Genomic DNA, 21,454 nt, shown 5'->3' on the forward strand with positions numbered 1-21,454 from the left:
CACCCCAATATTCAATTTTTTAATTTTAAGATTGAATTTTACAAGTAATTAGATTCTTCATATCCCTTTGAGAATATGAATTAAGCTTTTACAAGTCTGCATGTGATGTGTCTGTTAATTCTCATCTCTTTGTACGTTTCTTGGCGTCTGGTATCTATTTTACGATAGATACCATCGTCTCTCATCCGGCACGGATGTTCGTGCCTCTGTGCACAGCTTTTTATGTGGGATTTCATGTCGGTTTGCCCATAGTGCTGTGTCTGTGCCTGCTGGGTCTACTGAGTGAGGTGCACCGGTTTCGGGTTTTGTGGGTGTTTGCACCCTCAGGGCACTGCCCCGACTTCGTGTTCAGGTCCCTGCGCTCACTACTCCTTCCTGGGGGCAGATGCCTCGGCCCCCAGGTGCTTGGTACAAACCCAGAATGGGGGGGGGGGGGAGACTCCCCTGGCCGCTCTTCTCCCAGAAGGCCAGCCGGTCACCCAGCTTCCAGTAGGCACGGATTCTGCTCTTCGGGCGTCTTTGGGGCCCAGTCTGGAGCATCCCTGTTCGGGAACCGTTGTGAGTTTAATTTCTTGCATCCTCCACTTTCCCACTCTCAAAATATCCCTCGTGTTCTTCATCATTTTTGTTCTGCCAGTGGTGTTCATTCTTGTCTCCGAACTTCACTTGGAAACTTAAAACATACCTACTTTGTAATTGCTGGCGATTCGGCACTAAAGCCAGGCTGCAGCCTGTACTCAGTCTGCTGTATCAGCGCAGGCCTCTCTCGGGTTGTGCGGTGCCACACGTCCCCCTAGACGCGTCTTTCTGCTGCTTGTTGCCTAATGCCTGGCGCGGCTCTAGGTGCTGAGTGGTGCAGGCCTAAAGGACCTTGAGTGACACCGTAAGAAAAGCATCCTTCTCTCACTCCTTGACACCAGTTGGTCTTCTTGTTTTGTTTTATCTTGTTAAAAAAAAAAAGGACCCCAAAGTGCAGCCGGTGCTCAACAAAATGGGGTCTTCTCACTGATGCAGCAGCCTAGGAGAACACTCTTAGATGGGCTGTGTTCGCGTCGTCCGCGGAGCCCCCCACCCCCAGGCTGGGCTGATGGCCTCTCCGCCAGCCTCACCGCGTGGCTTCCGCACCGTCCTGGCCGTTGCCACGCCAGCCACCAGGCAGGGGAGAAGGAACAGGCTAGACACTGCCTCTCCAGCCAGCGAGGCGGGAGTGACACACACACCCGCGGTCCTGGGAGGAGACCTGGGTCGGACGCCCGCAGACGGTGGCAGAGCCGGGAGTGTGGTCTCTGGCTGGACAGCCACCCGGTTCCCATGGGAACATGCGGCAGACACTGGTCCTGAGGGATGCGGGGGGACAGGCGTTGCCGGCACCCCATCGCGTGGCCGTGGCCGAGGTCCCTTGATCAGACGCTGGTACTGCTCTCGGGAAGGAGCAGGGGACCTCCTTGGCCCGGGCCCTGTGGTCCCGAGATCTGCCCTCTCCGGGTCCTTCGTATCGTCCACACCCGCACTTCACGTCGGAAGCGGACCGTGGAGCCCGCCCCCTTGCAGAGTTGCGCTCCCTGTGCTTAGGGGCCTTGCGGGGGCCCTTCAGGCTTCAAGAGATGCAGACGTGTTCAGGTTCCACCTGCTGTCTTCCTTTCACGCTTGGTGCCTCCGGAAACTCTGCCTCCGGGCCAGTGACCACCCCTGCGCCCTGCCCTAGACGTAGCTCTGCGGGCCACCTTCTTTCCTCCTCTTCTTGTCGAGCCTTTTTTTTTTTTTTTTTTTTTAATTTAAATTCAAGTTATTGATTGATTGAGCACTGCGGCACCGGTTTCAGGAGCAGAACCCAGTGATTCTTTGCCCCCATCCAACACCCAGTGGTCCTCCCAGCAAGCGCCCTCCTCAGCGCCCATCCCCCATCTAGCCCCTTCCCCTGCTCCCCTCCCCTCCAGCAACCCCCAGTCTGGTCTCTGTATTTAAGAGTCTCTTAGGGTTTGCCTCCCTCTCTCTTTTTACCTTAGTTTTCCTTCCCTTTCCCTGTGTTTATCTGTTGTGTCTCTTAAGTTCCACATAGGAGTGAGATCATATGATATTTGTTAAATCAAATTTCTCTGACTTATTACTCAGGATAATACACTCCAGTTCCATCCACGTTGTCGCAAACGGCCAGATTTCATTCTTTTGGATTGCCGAGTAACATTTACAATGTATACATTTACCACATCTTTATCCATTCATTTGTCAGTGGACATTTGGGCTCTTTCCATACTTTGGCTATTGTCGATAGTGCTGCTATAAACATTGGGGTGCATGTGCTCCTTCGAACCAGCACACCTGTATCCCTTGGATAAATACCTAGTAGTGCAGTTGCTGGGTTGGAGGGTAGTTGTATTTTTAATTTTTTGAGGAACCTCCACGCTGTTCTCCAGAGCGGCTGTACCAGTTTGCATTCCCACCAACAGTGCGAGAGGGTTCCCGTTTCTCCACATCCCCTCCAGCCTCTGTAGTCTCCTGATTTGTTCATTTTAGCCACTCTGACACCGGTGTGAGGTGGCATCTGAGTGTGGTTTTGATTTGTAGTCCCCTGTTGATGAGTGATGTTGAGCATATTTTCACGTGTCTGTTAGCTCTCTGGGTGTCTTTGGAAAAGCATCTACTTATGTCTTCTGCCCATTTTTTCACTGGATTATTTGTTTTTTGGGTCTTGAGTTTGGTAAGTGCTAGCTAGATTTTGGATACTAACCCTTTATCGCACGTGTTGTTTGCAGATGTCTTCTCCCGTTCCGCTGGTTGCCCTTTAGCCTTTCTTAACCTGTGAAGGTTACCTTGAGGCTGTCTGAGTCAACAGGGGACTGGGAGTGGGGAGGCAATACTTTTAACTTAATCCTTGCCGCAGAACTGGGTCCTTCATTTGGTTTAGAGAAGTCTCAGAGTGATTTGGGATAACACCTTGCTCATCAAGCAGTTAGCTTTTCTTTTTTTTTTTTTTTCAACGTTTATTTATTTTTGGGACAGAGAGAGACAGAGCATGAACGGGGGAGGGGCAGAGAGAGCGGGAGACACAGAATCGGAAACAGGCTCCAGGCTCTGAGCCATCATCACAGAGCCCGACGGGGGGGCTCGAACTCACGCGAGATCACGCGAGATCTCGCGAGATCGTGACCTGAGCTGAAGTCGGAAGCTCAACGGACTGCGCCACCCAGGCGCCCCAAGCAGTTAGCTTTTCTAACGCACGGCAATCCAGCCTCGGCTCTTTTCTCTCCTCCCTCTTACTTTTGCTTGCAAACCGGGCAGTTCTTGTTGTCTCTCTTACAGCAATTTGTGGCAGCACCACGGAGCGGCGAACACGCACCAGCGTTCTGTTTTCTCCATCTTTTTTCTTTTGAGCTGCTGGCACGTGATACGCTCTCCGACTGGTCATAGGCCAAAGTGTCAGCAAACACTTTGCCACGACCCAGCGAGGTCGTGGCTTCACGCCTGTTACGCCCGCGTCTTCCTCATCGCCTCCTGCCCGCAGAGTCGGCACCACAAGTCTCGTGGTGGCAAGACCCCACGTCTGGCACCGTGTTGTGTCAGTTAGGTAGTAGTTGCTGTTGTGTGGACACTCCAGGAAGCAGGTGTTCAAAAAAGGTAGAAATTCAGACTGGGAGCCCAGGCCAGAGATTCCCCTTTAGGAAACGAGCCCCACATGGCTCACGTCTCTTCCACTCCCAGTCTGGCAGGAGCGGAGCCCGATAGCCTCACTTGGCTGCAGAGGCTGAGTTGGGGGCGGCGGGGGGGGGGGGGGGGGGTGTGTGTGGGGAGAGTCACATCCTACCTGTATTCGTATTCCTGGGGAAGAAGGGAAGAGTGGGTTTCGTGGTTAGCTCGTGGCTTGTACCACACTCACCGACCGCACACTCGTTGTGGAAGAAGACGTCTGTTCTGTCTCGCTGACCTCCCTGTAGGTCCCACATGATTCATTTCTGTGAGAGTGTGGTCCCGCGTCCGTGCCCACGCTGCTTGTGGGAAGGCGCATTAAGGTAAGCGAGAGCTGGCAGATGTCTTCCGTCGGGGGCCGAGTGGTAAATACTTTAGGCTTCGTGGGCCGTGCGGGCTCTGTTGTAACCACGTGACTTGGTTACAGTGGGAAGCGGCCGTAGACAGCGTGGAAATGAATGGGCAAGGCTGTGTTCCACTAAAACATTATTTGGCCTGCAGGCTATCATCCGTCGACCCCTGGGGTGACTCACTGGGAGATCAATTTAGCGGTATCTCTCAAAATTAACAAAAATGTTTATGCATTCTCAGTGGCTTCATGCCCGGACACGTGTCCTAAGGAAATAATTTAAGCAACAGCATATTCCCCGTTCTGTGACACCACTGTCTAGAGAAACAAAAAGTTATAAGTGAAAATAACCTAATGGCCAGCACTCGTTTATATATATTTGTCTGTAATAGGGCAACGGTACATCAGAGGGGTTGTTATGCAGCCACTTAGACTTGTTACTGTGGACGTTATGCAGATGCATAAGCCTGTGTATGGTCTGAAAACCGGGTGGAAAAGAGACGCAGACTTGCGAGTACCCTGTGATTGCAGTTCTGCTGTGAAGACCCGGTTAGATGGTGGTAGGATCACGGACGACATTTTCCCTTCTTTCCGAGATACTCTTTCCGTTGTGTTTTGATAAGAACATTCAAATAAGAACATTCGGATAAACCTCCAGGAAGCTCGGGGCCGGGCGTGAGCAGAGGATCATGGGGACCGTCAAGGCGACTGCATCTGGCTCACGTGCTTCTCCTCCCCTTGGGCCCCGGCAGCCCTGTGCCCTCATCCGCTCGGGACAGTCCCCGTAAACTGTCCCAAGACGGTCCCATCTCCGTCGCTCTAGCTCAGTTTGTAATAGCGCCCCGCTTTTACTCTCGGACGTTCTCCCGTTTGGATGACAATATATCGTTTCCCTAGTGTTTGTGGCTTTGCTTCTCTACCTCTGGTCCAGAAACACTAGATTCTGAATACGTATATTATTACAAGCCACTTCACAATTTCTGTTTGGAAAGAAGCGGGATATAAAAACCTAAAACCTTTGAAAGTGAGTTCGACCCCAGGCTGCCCATCACCCCGCTCCCCGCCCCCTGCACCGTATCGTGTCTGAGGGAAGCCCACTTAGCAGGAGCCAGGGGCCAGCTCCCAGGATGCCATGCCCTCATTTGCCGGGAGAGAAAACTCAGCTCTCCTTTGCGAGGGGGTGTCCTCGCCTACCCGGAGGATGCTAACTGGACCTCTCAGACTGACAGCGTGACAAGCACTGTACTCTGTGACAGTGAAGGTGGATTTTAACTAAAGCATCACTTGAGGCCATAAGGACGTAGCATTGGCGTGCCAGAAATATTTGACGCTTTATATACAGAACTCACTTCATGAGCGTAACAACATTTCAAGGAAGTGGTAATAGTAGAAAATAAGAGAGTAACAAATAATAATGTAACAACATAGCAGTTACACTTCCTGAGTACGTACTGTGGGTCAGGTAGTGTACGAAATACTTCATACACATTTCTTAGATTGTTGTTATGCACATTTTGCAGATGCGTAAGTGGAGGCTCAGAGGGGTTAAGTGAGAGCTTTCTCAAGGCCACAGAGCCAGTAAGTAGCGGTGCTGGGCACTTTCCCTCACAGATATTTCACTTTATATCATTAAGAAGGAATCCAGGGCAACGTTTAAAAACGTCCAAGAGCATTGGGGATGATTTATTTCCAAGACTCTTGATCGCAGGGACGCTGCAGCCAGCAGGTGGTCGCACAGGGAGTTGGTCGTATGCATCTGACCTGGAAGAAGAAAACGCGGATAGGACAGCGAGTTCCCTGGCTTTCTCGGCCAGACTGTGCACGTCAGTGCTTTCGTCCCCTCCTTCTTGGCCAGTAGCTAGGCCCCTGGGCAGATTCAGTTGTTAGAAGGGCAGTGGTCGGCCAGAGACCAGACCGCAGATGTGCAAGAGATGGTCTCTGGGAGGCTCCGGGTCCAGCCGCCGGATTCTCGGGTGCTGCAGGCTCCGAGTGCCACCGTTCGACACGTGCCTGTGCCTCCCCAGGCTGCCTCTCCGAAATCGCCCCTGGCAGGAGCCTGGGCCCCGGACTCCAGCATCGGGCTTCGGTGATTTGTGGGTGGAATCTGCGAGTGTAAGGGGGTCCTGTACTGTTTGTTTCTGGGGCACGGTTTCAAAAGAAAATGGCATTTTATAGCCTGTATCAATGGGAAATTACTTTCCATCAGGATTCTGGATGATTTGCACATAATGTTTATAAAGTGAAGGAAAAATGTCAAGCATTTCACTTAACAATTTAAAGCGAAGCTCGCAGGGCTCTGCCAGGAACGAATTCCAAGAACATTTTCTCCATCGTTTCTTTCTAAAGGAAAAGAGGGAGATGAAAAGGGTGCAGGTCAATTAGGCACAATCCATCGTGGGACTGAGATGGAATCTTTGATAACATCATTTCTCGATGCTTAAGAGAATCAGTAGAATGAGCCAGGAATGGAGAAGGGGGAGGGGGATGGTGGTGGAAGTCACAGGTTGAGATGATGAATTGCAGAGCCCCGCTGTCGCCCTGGCTTGGAGAAAGCACCGCCCGGCCGAGCCCGTGAGTGCAGGGTCACGACGCTTCACCGGCATGTGCTGCCCCTGCATCCCCAAAGACATGAGGCGGCCAAGAAAGGTCTCCAGGCTGAAACATGTGCCTGGGTTGTTCCCAGTAAACCCTGGGTTTTGCAGAAAATAGTGTAGGAGTTTGTAACCTGTGCTCAAGTATCTTCCTGGCTCATTTTTACCGGGCCCCACGTTGTCACTTAGTGTGTTACAAAGTATAGGGGCGCCTCGGTGGCTCCGTCGGTTGAGCGTCTGACTTGGGCTCAGGTCGTGATCTCGCGGTTCCCGAACTCGAGCCCTGCGTCGGGCTCTGTGCTGACAGCTCGGAGCCTGGAGCCTGCTTCGGGCTCTGCTTCTCCCTCTGTCTCTGCCCCTCCCCAACTTGTGCTCTCTCTCTCTCTCTCTCTCTCTCTCTCTCTCTTTCTCTCTTTCTCTCTCTCTCAAAAAAAAAAGCGTTAAAAAAAATTTAATAACCCTCTAAGTTACAGTAATACTTGGCTGTCCTATCTGTTGGGTATACTTTCTTCAGTTTGTTGTTTTTTCTTCTAAGTTCTCTTTAACATAAAGGTAAGAACGGGGCGCCTGGGTGGCTCGGTCGGTTTAGCGTCTGACTTTGGCTCAGGTCATGAGCTCGCGGTCCGTGAGTTCGAGCCCCCACGTCGGGCTCTGTGCTGACAGCTCGGAGCCTGGAGCCGGTTTCCGATTCTGTGTCTCCCTCTTTCTCTGCCCCTCTCCGGCTCATGCTCTTTCTCGCTCTCTCAAAAATAAGTAAAACATAAAAAAAAAAGACAAGGTATATTTTACGTTTTTTATCAACTCGATTATGTGTGGAGGGTTCCCCCTCCTACTTGGGTTCTTAAAGAGGGTGCTGCTTTACATACTCACGATTTAGGGTTAATATGCCCCGGCCTGAGATGGGCTGAGATCAGTGAACAAGTGTGGGCTGTGAGTGCATGCCGTAGGCGTTTCAGAGCAAGGCAGAATAAATCTCTCAAAGGGCCTATGTGAAGACAGTCCAACTCCCTTCAGGTATAAAGGAGACTTTTATAAAGTTCTTGACGCTTCTCAGAGGGGCTCGGAAATCCTGTCTCGAGTCTGAGTTGTTCCCCCTGTTGGGGCAGAATCTCTGGGATTACGTTAGAAAATAAACATTTCTTCCAAAGTAAAGTGTGAGGCTTGAAACTCGAAGAAGACGAGCACTTTGCAAATAGAAATATGTGCTTTTTTTTTTTAACCTAAATTTCCAAAGAGGAAATTAAAATGTCACTTAACAGCGACAGTGGTGATTGCTTCGTGGGCAGGTTGGTTTTTACTTTTTCTTCTTTCCCTCCCACAATTTTCTTGCTTGTTGCCCTCCCCACACATCCGTTTCTGTATACTATCAGCGGTGGGTCAGTCAGTGCTATTGACAGGAGAGAAATAAACAAGGAAGTGCAGGACTCCTGTATTGTAGCTCAGATCCATGAGCTGTGTGACTTTGGGTGAGTTTCTTAACATCTCTGGGCTGATTTGACCTTGTTCCTGAGTACAAAATGATCGGCTATAACACCTTCCAAGTTTCTTTCCCAGCTCACTCTGTGGCTGTAGTAATTATCTTTTATGAGCACCTAACATTCTTAAAAACTTGAGAAGTATACAGACTTGAACATTTTTGTATGTTCTGTGTTTAAAAAATATTTCTTTAAAAAGGTGAAATTGAACCATGATTCTTATTGTTGATCAGCAGCCATTGATTCGAGAAAGGAGAAAAGCCCTTCTCTTATTTTTCCTCCGAAGGAAGCTTTAGAGGGAAAGGCTCTCTCCCTGCAGGGAATGGTTTCCTGTAATTCTTCGAAAAAGTCTATGAAAAGAGGTTTCCAAAAGCTGTAAGATGTAACTTGTAACTTAGTTGTGGCAAGTTTAATACTACTTGGCTGACATGGTGATACGATTCTATTACCTCAAATGCTGCATATTTAAAAATGTCGACATTTTCCAAGGTGTTTAAGCTAAATTTTAAAATGTCATTATCTAAATATTAATATAGGTACTTATATATTTTTAAACGTTTATTTATTTTGAGACAGAGGGCTGGTGAGCAAGCTGGGGAGGGACAGAGAGAGGCAGAGAGAGAGAGAGAGAGAGAGAGAGAGAGTCCCAATCAGGCTCTGTGCTGTGAGCACAGAGCCCGACGTGGGGCTTGATCCCATGAACCACGAGATCGTGACCTCATGACCTGAGCTGAAATCAAGAGTCAGACACCCAACTGAGCTACCTGGGCACCCTGGTACTTACGTTAAAAAAAAAAGTGTAGAAGTAGATTGTGTCCCGGGTGACACATAGGGCACCCGTATAGCACAAATCCAGGGGACAGTACCTCGGAGTCCTGTCTGACGCCCCCTGGAATTATCCAGTGGGTGTGGCCCCAGGTGCAAATTCTAATGCCAGATTATGAGGATGAGACGCAGGGAAAGCGTAAGAAAACAGTGCCAGGCCGGTGATAAGTGGCTGACACCGGACCTCCAGGACAGGTGCACAAAGCGGGGAGGCGAGTCTAGTCACGGGGACGCCATTGGGCAGTAGCCACTGCTCGGTGCCCGGGGCTGTGGGCCCAGAACAGCCAGCCTTTCTGATTTTTTCAAGAGAAGCCAGAAATCATATATTTATGAGCAATCTCCTGATTTAAAAAAAAAAATTTTTTTTTTTTTAACATTTATTTATTTTTGAGACAGACAGAGAGAGAGAGCATGAACAGGGGAGGGTCAGAGGAAGAGGGAGACATAGAATCTGAAACAGGCTCCAGGCTCTGAGCTGTCAGCACAGAGCCCGACGCGGGGCTCGAACCCACGGACCGCGAGATCGTGACCCGAGCTGAAGTCGGACGCTCAACCGACTGAGCCACCCAGGCGCCCCAATCAATCTCCTGATTTTTAAGTGTTGGCATCTAATCCACACTATACAAAGCGAGGAGCAGAGCAAAGGAAACACATCTGCAGGCTTGGCCCCGTGCCGGCGGCCAGGAAGCCACCTGTGATTAAGGCCACCATTTGTTTTCTGCTTTCCCTTCACTCAGAGTGGTGAAGGGGACCCACAGACGCTGGGCCTGATGGTCACAGAGGGTCACCTCCCAGGCCTGGTTGTCACAGAGGGCCACCTCCCAGGAAGCTTCCATAAGTACAGGGGCCTCAACTTTTGAAATTACATCTCGGGACAAGCAAGGCTGTGCAGGGTGCAGGGCACACACTTTACTGGTCACACCGGGGTGTTGCAGTCTTCATCAGCTGGGGAGGACTGGTATTAAGGGTAAAAGAAATCACACATGCTCGTTTTTATAGACGAGAGTAGAATCATGAAGCTTGAGTTCCGCTGACCAGCAGTTTCAACAAGTCACATCTCCTGTGGATGAACACAGATGTCTTATTTCTAGAAAGACAGTTCATAGACTTCAGTAGATTTGTCTTAGCTAGCTGGGCATCTATCACAGAACACCACAGACCAGGGGCTCAACCAACACACTTATTTCCCACAGCACTGGAGGCTTGAGGTCCAAGGTCAAGGTGACAGCAGATTCCGTGGCCGGTGAGGGTCCGCTGCCTGGTTTTCAGACGGCTGTCTTCTTGTTGTGTCCCGACATGGTGGCTCGGTCCCATTCCTGCGGGTCCACCGTCGTGACCTAATCACCTCCCCAGAGTCCCACCTCCACTTACCACCGCACTGGGCACTAGGCTTCAGCGTATGCATTTGTTGGACATTCAGTCCGTAGCATTAACCACAGATTAAATTGAAAATCAGGGCCCAGAGGTGACCTAATCCAGAGCTAGAAACCAGGGATCTGAAGTCCCTGTCTAATTTATTACCAGCGGACAAAAATAGGATTTTATTTTATTTATTTATATTTTTAATGTTTATCTTATCTTTTGAGGGAGAGAGAGAGACAGAGTGTGAGTGGGTGGGGGGCAGAGAGAGAGAGAGAGACACAGAATCCGAAGCAGGCTCCAGGCTCCGAGCCGTCAGCACAGAGCCTGATGCAGGGCTCGAACCTACGAGCTGTAAGATCATGACCTAAGCCGAAGCTGGACATTCAGTCGACTGAGCCACCCAGGCGCCCCCAAAATAGTGTTTTAGAGATGCTAAACATAATTGGTTTTGTGGTATTTATCATAATCCTGCTGTGTCTGGGTCAGCTAAAGGGAAAGTGTTTAGCTTCCAAAGAATTTTTCTATAAGTGCTTGAGATTTTAGACTGATTAAAAGAAAAAGAAATTAAAACTTGCACCAAATATGCTCATTCTAATTCAAAAGAGGTGGCATCTCCTGGGTTGAGTGTGGTGTCTGGCCCGGAGTGCCTGAGAACGAGCCTGAACTGGAAATAAACTTGGAAGTTTGAAACCGGTTATGCGTCCCAGCCCGTCAAGAGCTGAGCTACCCCATCGTCCGATGGTGGGGCACAGCCACATCTCAGGGAGGTCCTGGTGTGCAGCTGAAACCCCCCAGAGGGGGTGAAGGGTCCCCCATTCCTGCTTGGGTTAACTCCGCCCATTGACAGGAAACTCCCTCTCTGCCCCTTAGCGGCCCCACCGGTAGTGTTGGTGATACGGAAACACCTCTGAGTTTCCAGACTTAAGACCAGGAAGGCGTCAGAAGCTGAGCCCACCCGGCTGCGATGGGTGTCCCCTGCAGTCCTCACTGTCAGATGGGCTCCGGAGCCACAGGAGTGCCCAGACCCTGGCTCTCACCCCGTGCCTCTGGGTCTCGGTTTCACGCTCAAAAGGATGGGAATTAGCACCCTGACCGCACAGGTTTATTTGAAGCTTGTGTAAATCGAGGTGCTGGGCATGCGTAGGGCTGCAGAGTAAGAGCCCACGACCCAGTGGCTGTTGATGTCACCTAATGGTCCTCTGATTTCCTAGCCTACAGCAGACTGGAAGCAGCAGATTAGAGAGGCCAAGGGACAGCTTCGGGAAGGCCCACTCACGGCAGGACAGTGACGGGTCGCGGCCCGACCACAAGGGAGGCAAGAGAGAGACTAAAAAAAAAAGCAGGAACAAAACACTCCAAAGGCACAGAAGTCTGGGGCATTTACTAAAAGACAAAGAACCCTCCTCAGGTCAGTAGCTTCTGGTAGATCCATCGTTCGCCAGTAGGCGCTCACGTCGGCAGCTGGTGTGCGAATCACTTCTCTCTCCCTCCCCTTTCCCCTCCAAACTATAGGAGTTGGGGGGTGGGGTCGTAGCTTGCCTTGCAGTTAGTTGGGGTGCTCTGCGGGGTGGGGGGTTCCGGGTAACGGGAGCCCCAGAGTCGGGGCCAGCAGAGGAGAGAGCAGTGGGGGCCACTGAGGGTCTGAAAACAACCCAGGTTTAAATGCGGCCCAAGATGGCGATGTTTTCGTGCCGCGGAGAGAAGGATGCCCCCCGCCCCGCTGACCGCTCGCTCCCCGTCCCCCTCCACCGCCGGCAGCGGCAGGGGCAGAGACACGGTCCTTGAGGGCAGGCCGGCAGATCCTGGCACGTGAGCAGGCCCGGCTGCAGAATGCCAGGGACATCTGACGCCACGTCCACTCTGGTGGCTGATCTGCCACCTGCGGTGGATGCCAGTGTTTGTTTTGTTTTTTAACTGAAGCCTGAGCTGCTCACTTAGAAGCAGAGGCTCAGGCAGAGGCAAGCGGGACAGAGAGTAAGTACCCAAAGGCCGTCCTTTGAGCATGACTGGCAAGGCGAGGTGGGACCTGGGTGGGCCTCGGAGGACCAGGGAGGGGTTTAGGGGGGACCGCTCCCCAGAGGGCATCCCGGGGCCTCGGAGCTCCCCCGAGCGCGCCAGGCCGAGGACACGTGGGCTCAGCGAGCCCAACGGATGGACCCCGCCCTCCCCGCACCCCAGCTGGGGGTTGGCTCAGAAATTAGGTGGGGATGGACCCACCAGCTGATGACTTTCGGATCGAGGGTGGGCTCCGGACCCAGATGGAGGCGTGCCGTGTTGAACCTGTGTATGCCTTGGTTTCTCCATCCATCCCACTGGGGGAAGTAATGGAACCAAAGTGGGCCCACTGGTACCAGCGAGGCACTTGGGATATTGCCCTGGCCCGTGGTAAACACATGTCACCCCTGTCGCCGACTGGGGCTGAGGACCAGGGAACCACCACTGGAGTAAGATGTGCTGGGCACCTCTGTGTGAGTCGCCCTCCGCGGCAGGGACTTGGGGGCACGAAGGGCTGGCTGGGGGAAGGGCACTCCCTGGAATTTTACTGTTGTTAAAATAATAAGGGGGGACCCAATATTGTTAGGAACTAGGCCAAATTATTGCCTGGAGGGAGGGAAACTTATTTTAGGGAGAACAGGAGCTCCCCACCTGTCGTGTGCTGCCGATAGGGTACTTACTGACCAGCCACCTTGAAGCTCTTGTGTTCCAGCCTCCTTTGTTTCTTTTTCGCCTAGTGGTGTGGATCAGGACGGGAATAATAAATATTTAACAGGGATACTCCCTTCTCTCTGTTAAAATAATCTTTGTTTCAGGGCTTTAACAAGGAAGACTGTGTTTTTCCCACCTCTGCTCTCGTGTTACGTTAAGCCAGGTCTCAGGAGTAAGAGAAAATAAACACAGGCCCCTGGGCCAGGGCGGGGGTGGGGGGAAGGCTGGGCGGTGGGGGGCTGGGGGGTCAGCTGCCTGCTGTGCAGCACACGTGTGCACATCGGCCAGCGAGGTACGCGAGAGCAGCTCCCCGAGGGTCCGGGGCCACTGCTGCGTGTGGGACAGCCGGCAGGTGGGCGTGGTCGAGGAGCACCAGTTGCCAGACTCCAGGGGACAAAAGGCACACGTCGTCCCCCGAGGATGGGACGCTGGGTACGACCCATCTTTTCTCACGCGAAGGTTTCAGCAAAGGTGCCGGCGTCTGACTGTGGGAAGTTGGGCATTCGGGCACCTTGCGGACGTTTGTGGCTGGTCCCGTTTGGGAGACCCCACTGAGGAAACGTGGTCTGTTCTGCCCGGGCCTTTGGGCTCCAGCCCTGGTGATTCTGACTCCTCTTTTGTGGAGAGGGAAAATTCATACATTATCACTTAGGTGGGCAGAAACTTTTATTTGTCTTTAAGTGAACTGAACCTGCCTCCATTTAGACCAGTGGCGGAAACAAGTTAATCTTTTTTCCATTTCTACTGTTGGCCAAAAAAAAAAAAAAAAAAAAAAATTAATCTTTTTTCCATCTCTTCTAATGGTGGAAAAAACCATAATCTTGCCATTTCAAGGTAACTCGGTCTCTTTCAATAGAAAGTAGACTATCCATTTATTACTTGGTCAATTTAGGACTTAAATTCACTTTAAGTCCCTGTCAGGGCTCTTGGTTTTCCACACCGGCCCTCTTCTCCCCACGTCTCGACCCCAAGATGTAGCCCGGATGCCAGGGGAAGGTCACTGGACATCGTGGTGGCCGGCGAGGAGCTTGTCTGGGCCTGACCTGCTCGCACTGTTGAGATGACTTATCACTACAGGCCCGGGCCTGGCTCTGTGGTCCAAGCCTCCGGCTCTGCTTTGTGGGGTCTCTGCATCCTGTGTGCCCACCCCCAGGCCACGCCCGGTCCAGCTGCCCCCCCCAGCACCTCCTTGCTTCCGGGGGGACTTGAGATTCGTCCGCGGGTCACAGGGAGCCAGAGGTGGCTTAATTACACCACCCCACCGTTACCACTGTTTGGCCCCCCACCCCCTGTGGGGCTAGAACACTTGGGGGGGGGTGCCCACCTTCTCCCAGAATTCCAGTGGGAAGTGGGGCCCGAGACCACCACCCCCTGCCCTGGATGGAATCTGGGGAGCATTTCAGCCTTCTTGCCCAGCCTCTTCTCTCTCCGGCCTCCAGAAAGAGCTTGTGTATCCCCTCTGGGTGGCAGGGAACAGCCCTTCCCTCTTCGCGGCTTGTAATAGGATCTCCTTGCTCTGAGTTCTTCACATCCTGGTTCCTTGGACCCCAGGAGTCAGCCTATCTGGCTGTCGGTCTCTCTCTCTGCCTCTTAAATCTCAGAAAAGCCTGCCTGGCGCCGGCATGAAAGCCGCTGCCCGCTGTTCCATAGCTGAAGTGGCATTATTTTGCAACTTAGAACTTGCCACATCGGCTGCACTGTCCACGTGCGGGCTCTCCCCTCTCCGTCAAGTTAGGGAGGCCACCGCCCCTTGGATTAAGGGCCCCAGACCGCGGACGCGAGCCAGCATGACAAGTGCGTGGGATGATCCTCCACAATATCGTCTGCTGCTCGTGTCAATCAGGACGGCCAGCCCAGCTCTAGCCGGGAGGTGTGGATTTACCTGGTGCCCACACTGCCGGAAGTGTGTTCGGGGCCGGGGGCGGCGTGGAGCTGGCCGGAGAGAGCCAGGTGTTCAGGCCTCACCTGAGTCAGGGAACTGGTGTCCAGGGGTCTCTCCACTCAGTGGTCTCAGCAGAGACGCCCTGTTTGGGGCTCATCTGCTGATGGAGTGTGATAGGAGTGCTGGTCGCTCTCCAGCTCTTAGAAAATCTAAGTGGGCAGCGTGGCAACGGCCCCTTGCCTAGAATAAATGAGGCGAGAAGTGAGTAATGTGTCTTTCCCCCGATGTGTTCGGTGTGTGTGCTGGGAGTGCACGCGTCTACACATGCAGCTGGTGGTCGGGGTCAGCGCGTACCTGCAGTTTAGCATTTATTTTAGTCATTGCAAGTAGCTTGCAGAGTAAACGGGAAGAAAAAATACATACACTTAGACCCGTGGTCAGGGTGGTAGCTCATAAAATGGCTTGGCCACCCTGAGTAGCGTCCTGGATCACGTAGGAGGTGACGTCAGTCGGGTAGGTCACAGGCTGGGGTCTGGAGCCCTGGCGTCTGGCCCTGGCGCTGCCATTAGCCCCGGGGCCAGCCTGTTGTTACCTCTTAGAGCCATCACTGTCTCTCCTTCGCAAAGAGAAGGGCCCATGGGAGGACCACCAAAATACCTTTCTAGCGCTGACGTTTCGCGTTCAAGGAAGTGCTTCCCGAGCCTACCTTGTGGTTTGGCAGCTGCCTCCGGCTCCCTCTTTATCGCACTGGTAGCGTGCTGGAAATGCTAAGAGGACGGTAATCACCTCCATAGACCACATTAAAGCACGTATCCATTAATAACGTTGACTGTGACTCAACGGCCCAAGTTGCCATAGATTTTCGGTGCCCCAGCTCACCAGCCAGGCTTTGCGTTTCCAGAGGAGAATGAAAGTTCTGCAGGCAAAACACTCCATTTCCCAGTGCTTTGAAGTAATTGCATGTTATCCTGTTCGAATTCAAGACGATGAGCCGGGCCTCCACATTGAAATCCTCCCAGCGCCATCATCGTGACAAAAGTTGGGGTGGCATGGAGGTCTGTCGTGGAAGAAGCCATCAGAAAGCTAGAAACATCAAGCACATTCTAGAGACCGTAGTGCAGGTGCATCCAGATGCTAAAAGGCTGGTCTACGTGTAAGTCACCACATGGGAAGGAGCTTCCTATCTGGAGAGGGAGAAGAGGATCCCGTTCCCTACCATGACCACTTTCCCTTTCCCCACCGGCTGAAATGCCATGACACTCCCAAGCTCTGGTTGACAAAAGCAGAGGGAGAGGGGAGGGCCATTAGGCTGATGATTTGTAGCCTCCCTTGAACATTGGAATCCCTGAGAAATTTTAAGAAGCCCTGATGTCCAGGCCCCACTGTCAGAGCTTCTGACTTAATCGGCCTAGGGTTCGGAGGGGCTGCGGGCATCCTAATGTGCCGCCGTATCGAGAGCCACGGTAACAGGAAGGCAGTGGGGTCCTGCTGAAGGAGGGCCGCGCCACCAGCCAGAGAAACGGGCAGCGCACGGTGAATTTGCTGCCTGGGACAGAGGGGCTTCTCATTTGGCCAGACACAGAAGCACCCAAATCTATATTCTCTTTATGTGGACGTAAAAGATTCGGTGAGGAAGGAACACAGTCGAGGCAGAAGTTGCCTCGACTCTCAGTTGAAGTGAGAGAAAGGAAACTGTTTCCTGATTATGGAAAAAAGGAAATCAAAACAGAAAGCATGAAAGAGGATGGCAGAAGTGAGATGATCTCGGCAGATATTTCCGTCACGTGCAGGGGTTAAGCTCTTGTGAAAGGACACAGACTGTGGATCCGGTGTGGTCTTGTCCTGGGACACTGCCTCCCGCCTTTGCAGACCTCCCTCTGCTCCTGTGACAAAAGGAAGCTGTGAGGAGTCAGCTGTCGATGGTGTGGAGTCCTCCCTGGTCTCCTTCTGGATGGCCTGCTCTGTCTTCTGGCGGTGGTCTCTGTCCACGGGGTGGTTACCATGTACACGGGGTGCGTGGTTTTCCCGGGGTGGGGCTCAGCTCCCTTCCAGCTCGTTCTTCACGGGGACAGTCACATCTGCTCTGCGTCCACCAGTGGTCCGTGAGCTTGACCCTCTGGTCAGGCGTCACCTCCCCTGGCCGGGGCAACCTCTCTGCTCCTGCTCACCCCCTTGGCTCAGCTCCTCCACAGGGAATCATGAGACTGGCTGAGGCCACGCGTCCCGTTAGAGGCTGTCGTGCCCTGGAGTGGGGCCACACACCTCCTTTGTGGACACTCTTATGTTACTGTCACAAACTATCCAAGAAAGCATTCTATGTTCAGAAACCCATTAGCCTAGATCACTGGGGGCAAACGTTTTCAAACATTCAAGACTGAATATTTTGGAGAATAGAAAACAAGTTTCTGGCATGTTCTGATACCAAAACCTGACCAGAATGGAAAAGGAGAGTAATTTCGCTTTTGAATAGAGATGCGAAAATCTTAGATAGTTAACAAACCCGGTCTCTCTGTCGGATGGAAGTTTAACACACGTGTAAGTGGTTCTTTCAGGGAACACAGATCATCGCTCATTAGAAAACCTCCTAAAACTAGTCTTAATACTTAAAAAAATATGATCCAGTTGCAATCAAAATGCAGTTCTTAAAAAGTAATCTCTCTGCCCAGCATGGGGCCTGACTCATGACCCTGAGATCGAGAGCCACATGCCGTACCGACTGAGCCAGCCAGGTGCCCCCAAAGTGGGATTTTTATTGGGGGGACAACACTCAATACATTGATAGTTAAGTTTGCCTGGTTGAATGATTTCATGAGAATAGGAGATTTTGAAAGATTAGAAAGCGATGAGGAATTTACCTAATTAGTAATTAACATTTACTTGAAAGCCACAACATTTAAAATGATGCGTCGTTGCAGGTGCCTAAATCGATCAATGGGAAAAAAATAGAAAATCCTGAAATACATCCAAGTGCACGTGATAATTAAATATATGGTAAAGGTAAAAGTAATGTTTGAAGTCAGTAGGGGACGAAAGGATCATTTAACAAATTGTGTTGAGATAACCCTTGAGCATTGTTAAAAGTAAATAACACCTCTATTAGCCAAAGTTCAATGGAGTTAAGAGTAAACATTTTCACGTGAAAAAGTTAAATCATTGCTGGGATTAATTTAGTTGAATATGTACATACGCACGTGGAGGAGGAACCTGGGATGCAAAGGTTGATGAACTTGACCTGTATGTATGCCAAAACCAAACAGACCCCCTTCCCTGCCCCACCCTCAGGACACATTCCAGAACAGATTGAAGAAAGCATGATACACTGGGAATAATGCTCACAGCAAAATGACAAAGTATAGTAATTAGTATAGTATAGTATAGTATAAAAGGGGGCTCCTAAAACTTTTAAGACCAAAAAACAGTAGACAAATAAATTGAAGAAAGGGGGAAAGAGGAAGGAAGGACCTTAACTATCCAGCAATAGGAGGTTAAAGAAGTCATGTCATTGGGGCGCCTGGGTGGTTGGTTAAGCCAGCTGGTTGAGCGTCCAACTTCGGCTCAGGTCATGATCTCCTGGTTCGTGGGTTTGAGCCCCGAGTCGGGCTCTGTGCTAACAGCTCAGAGCCTGGAACCTGCTTCAGATTCTGTGTCTCCTTCTCTCTCTCCCCCTCCCCCATTCACGCTCTGTCTCTCTGCCTTTCAAAAATGAATAAATGCTAAAAAAAATTTAAAAAAAAAACTTAAAAAAAAATCGGGACACCTGGGTGGCTCAGTCGGTTGAGCATCCCAACTTCGCCTCATGTCGTCATCTCATGGTTCGTGGGTTCGAGCCCCGCGTCGGGCTCTGTGCTGACAGCTCAGAGCCTGGAGCCTGCTTGGGATTCTGTGTCTCCCTCTCTCTCTGCCCCTCCCCAGCTCACACTCTTTCTCTCTTTCTCTCAAAAATAAACATTAAAAAAAAAATCATGTCATACTGATATAGTTGACAACTGCTCAGCAATTAAAAGTAATCTGGAGAAAAAGTCACAATAATACGTATAGGAATGTTCTTTCATGAACATATTTATGTAAATACATATGCAAATATATTCATAAACACATCTGGAAGCTTCTCCACCAAAACGTTAAATCTCATATTGGTTATTTCTGGGTTAGTGGGTTACAGCTGACTTTCCTCGATTTTGCATATTCTTCTCCCTCCCTCCCTCCCTCCTTCCTTTTCTTCTTCCTTTCTTACCATTGCCATGTTTTAGTTTAGAAATTAAAAAATAACTATTTGAAAACCATTCCGAGAACTTCCTATAATCAGCCCAGCACGTCAGGCTGGTCTGTGAATAGTCTGTTATCTCCAGCATCACATCCTGCCTCATTCCGGGTCCTGGTCACCAGCTCCGAGAAGATGTCCCGACCACACAGGCCTTTTCTGCTTCTTCCTTCTCTGAGCTTCTGAGCTATAAGTGACTCACCACCTCATCTTTGTCCTTCAAATGTTGCACGTGTATTGTCCGATCTTCACAAAGAAACCATAAGCTCCCTGAGGGCAGGGGTTGGGCCTTGTAGTTCTGTGTCTCCCTCGGGCTCCAGGCAGAACCAAGGAGCTGCTTCAGGAAGGTAGGCCGGGCCTGACTCCTCTGGATGGGGGTACCCAGGGGAGAAGCCGTGGGCCCAGGAGGTCTGCGAGGGCGTCATCTAGTGAGGGGCAGCCGGGACAGACCCCAAGAGCGCAGCATCGGTGGGCCGGGCTGAGCCAGCCTTTTGGGGAAGAAAGCAGATGACCTGGTGTTCATGACCCCTCCAGCTCTCCACCTTCCCCCTTCTCCAGAGATCATGTGCCCCATTAACCTGTACTTTTTGTCTCCGTATGACGTGGACAGGTTCTAACGTTCCCATGGACCAGCCCTGCTGTCGTGGTCTCTATGATTTTGAGCCAGAGAACCAAGGAGAACTAGGATTTAAAGAAGGAGACATCATTACGTTAACCAATCAGATAGATGAAAACTGGTATGAGGGAATGCTCCGCGGGGAATCTGGATTCTTCCCCATTAATTATGTTGAAGTGATCGTGCCTTTACCTCAGTAAATGTGTAACTCAAACTTTGGACCTTCTTTCATAACTGAAATGAATTCACTCACACCAGTGTTCTCTCCGTGTGGCGTTCTGTGACATCCTTGCTCTTTGACCCACTTAATGACTTTTGTATGTGTGTTCTCTTTATAATGTATTTTGTATCAATTTAATTTGTATAAATGATTTTCTTGTCTTAGCTACATGACAATATACTTTCCTTTTTCGCTTCGTGTTCTAAAAGTCTTCGGTTGAATAAATGTCCGTGCTTCTCGTTGCTAAGAATAAACCACACCCATCGCAGTTATGTTAATGAATTGCCTATATTCCTCAGCTGCAACGGAATGCAAAATTTGAAACTTAAGAAATGCTAAATATTTTGTTTCCTGACGTTACTGATGTCATCTGGTCTTTCCTTTCCTCCTGTTTTAGCTGACCTGTGAATAGCCCAATAAATATGACGCACCGTGTTGGCAAAAGGCCGTGGTTATTCTTAATGTTGAATTGGCTTTCAAGCGTGGCGGTCCAGCTGTAAACGCCCCCTGTGCCCCGTGGCTGACCGGGGGGCGCCGGCGGGGGGCGCAGTGTGGATGCGTGCATGCTTCTTCCAGACTAAGTCCGCAGGTCTGAGAGGGGGCTTTCACTGTCCCCCTGATTCAAACACAGCACACCCTCCTTCCAGTCCAGTTCAGGGATACGGGACTTTTCCATGCACTGTCAAGTTTATTTATAATAGAACCTAACACAAGCTTCTGCGGCTGCCAAATATCGGGTGGGTTTTTCAAGCAGGTCCCGTTGGAATGCTCCGGAAGGAGCAGAATGGGGAGTTGGGTTGAGTGCCAGTAACAAGATTGCGTAGTTTCAGAGAACCAGCCCCTGGCCTCACCCAGGGTATGCACTCGTCACGTACTTTGATCCAGGGGCGGCCACAGCTGTCCTGGGGGAGGGGGCAGGTATCCTTTCTCCTGCAGAGAGGGAGGCTCATTGGATGGCTTGCCCAGGATCAAACAACAGTGGTGTGAGAGGCAGAGTTTGAACTCAGATTATTCACTGAACCCCACGACTCACTGAAGTGCTCACCCAAGCCTTTTGCAGAGGCCAGGTTGGTCTAAGGTGACCAAAAGCAGATTTCTCAGTCTTCTGAGTCCGTGGTACATCAGAAAATTCCCAACATCCAGGATACTTTTCCTCCTTTCTTTTCCTACCAGCCCCTCTCCCCCACACCTTCTCGAAAACAGTTGTATCTATAGTGTCTGTAATAAAGTAATGGTAACGGCTTTTATTGAGTGCTTACTATGGGCCAGGTGCTACTCTAAGCATCTAAATGAAGTCACTTAATTTTCATAACAGTCCGTTTTGCAGATAAAAGAACGGAGATGTGGCAAGGCTAGGTAATCTGTCCGTAGTCACACGGTCTTTATGAAATGCCACAGCTGGGCTCCTAACCTAGGGAGTCTCCTTGCCTCTCCTGTGCTCCTCACCCCTGCCCACACCGCCTCTCCGACCGCGCGTTTTCCC

At 51.0% G+C, this 21,454-nt stretch overlaps 1 protein-coding gene across 10 annotated transcripts in view; it reads left to right on the forward strand.

Annotated features, from left to right (window-relative positions):
- SH3GL3 (SH3 domain containing GRB2 like 3, endophilin A3) overlaps positions 1-20,243 on the forward strand; it is a 135,046-nt gene extending 114,803 nt beyond the window's left edge. For 9 of the 10 annotated variants that reach the window (XM_047846685.1, XM_047846686.1, XM_047846694.1 and 6 more), the window contains one exon: positions 19,746-20,243. In XM_047846685.1, the coding sequence (XP_047702641.1) occupies positions 19,746-19,951 (206 nt within the window). In that variant the 3' untranslated portion in view covers positions 19,952-20,243. Of the gene's footprint in view, positions 1-11,497; positions 11,647-19,745 lie in introns of those variants that run through there. The other variant, XM_047846690.1, reaches the window with a different exon arrangement.
- The last annotated feature ends 1,211 nt before the right edge of the window (positions 20,244-21,454 follow it).

This window comes from Prionailurus viverrinus, unplaced genomic scaffold, assembly GCF_022837055.1.
Source record: "Prionailurus viverrinus isolate Anna unplaced genomic scaffold, UM_Priviv_1.0 scaffold_40, whole genome shotgun sequence".
Classification (NCBI taxonomy): domain Eukaryota; kingdom Metazoa; phylum Chordata; class Mammalia; order Carnivora; family Felidae; genus Prionailurus; species Prionailurus viverrinus.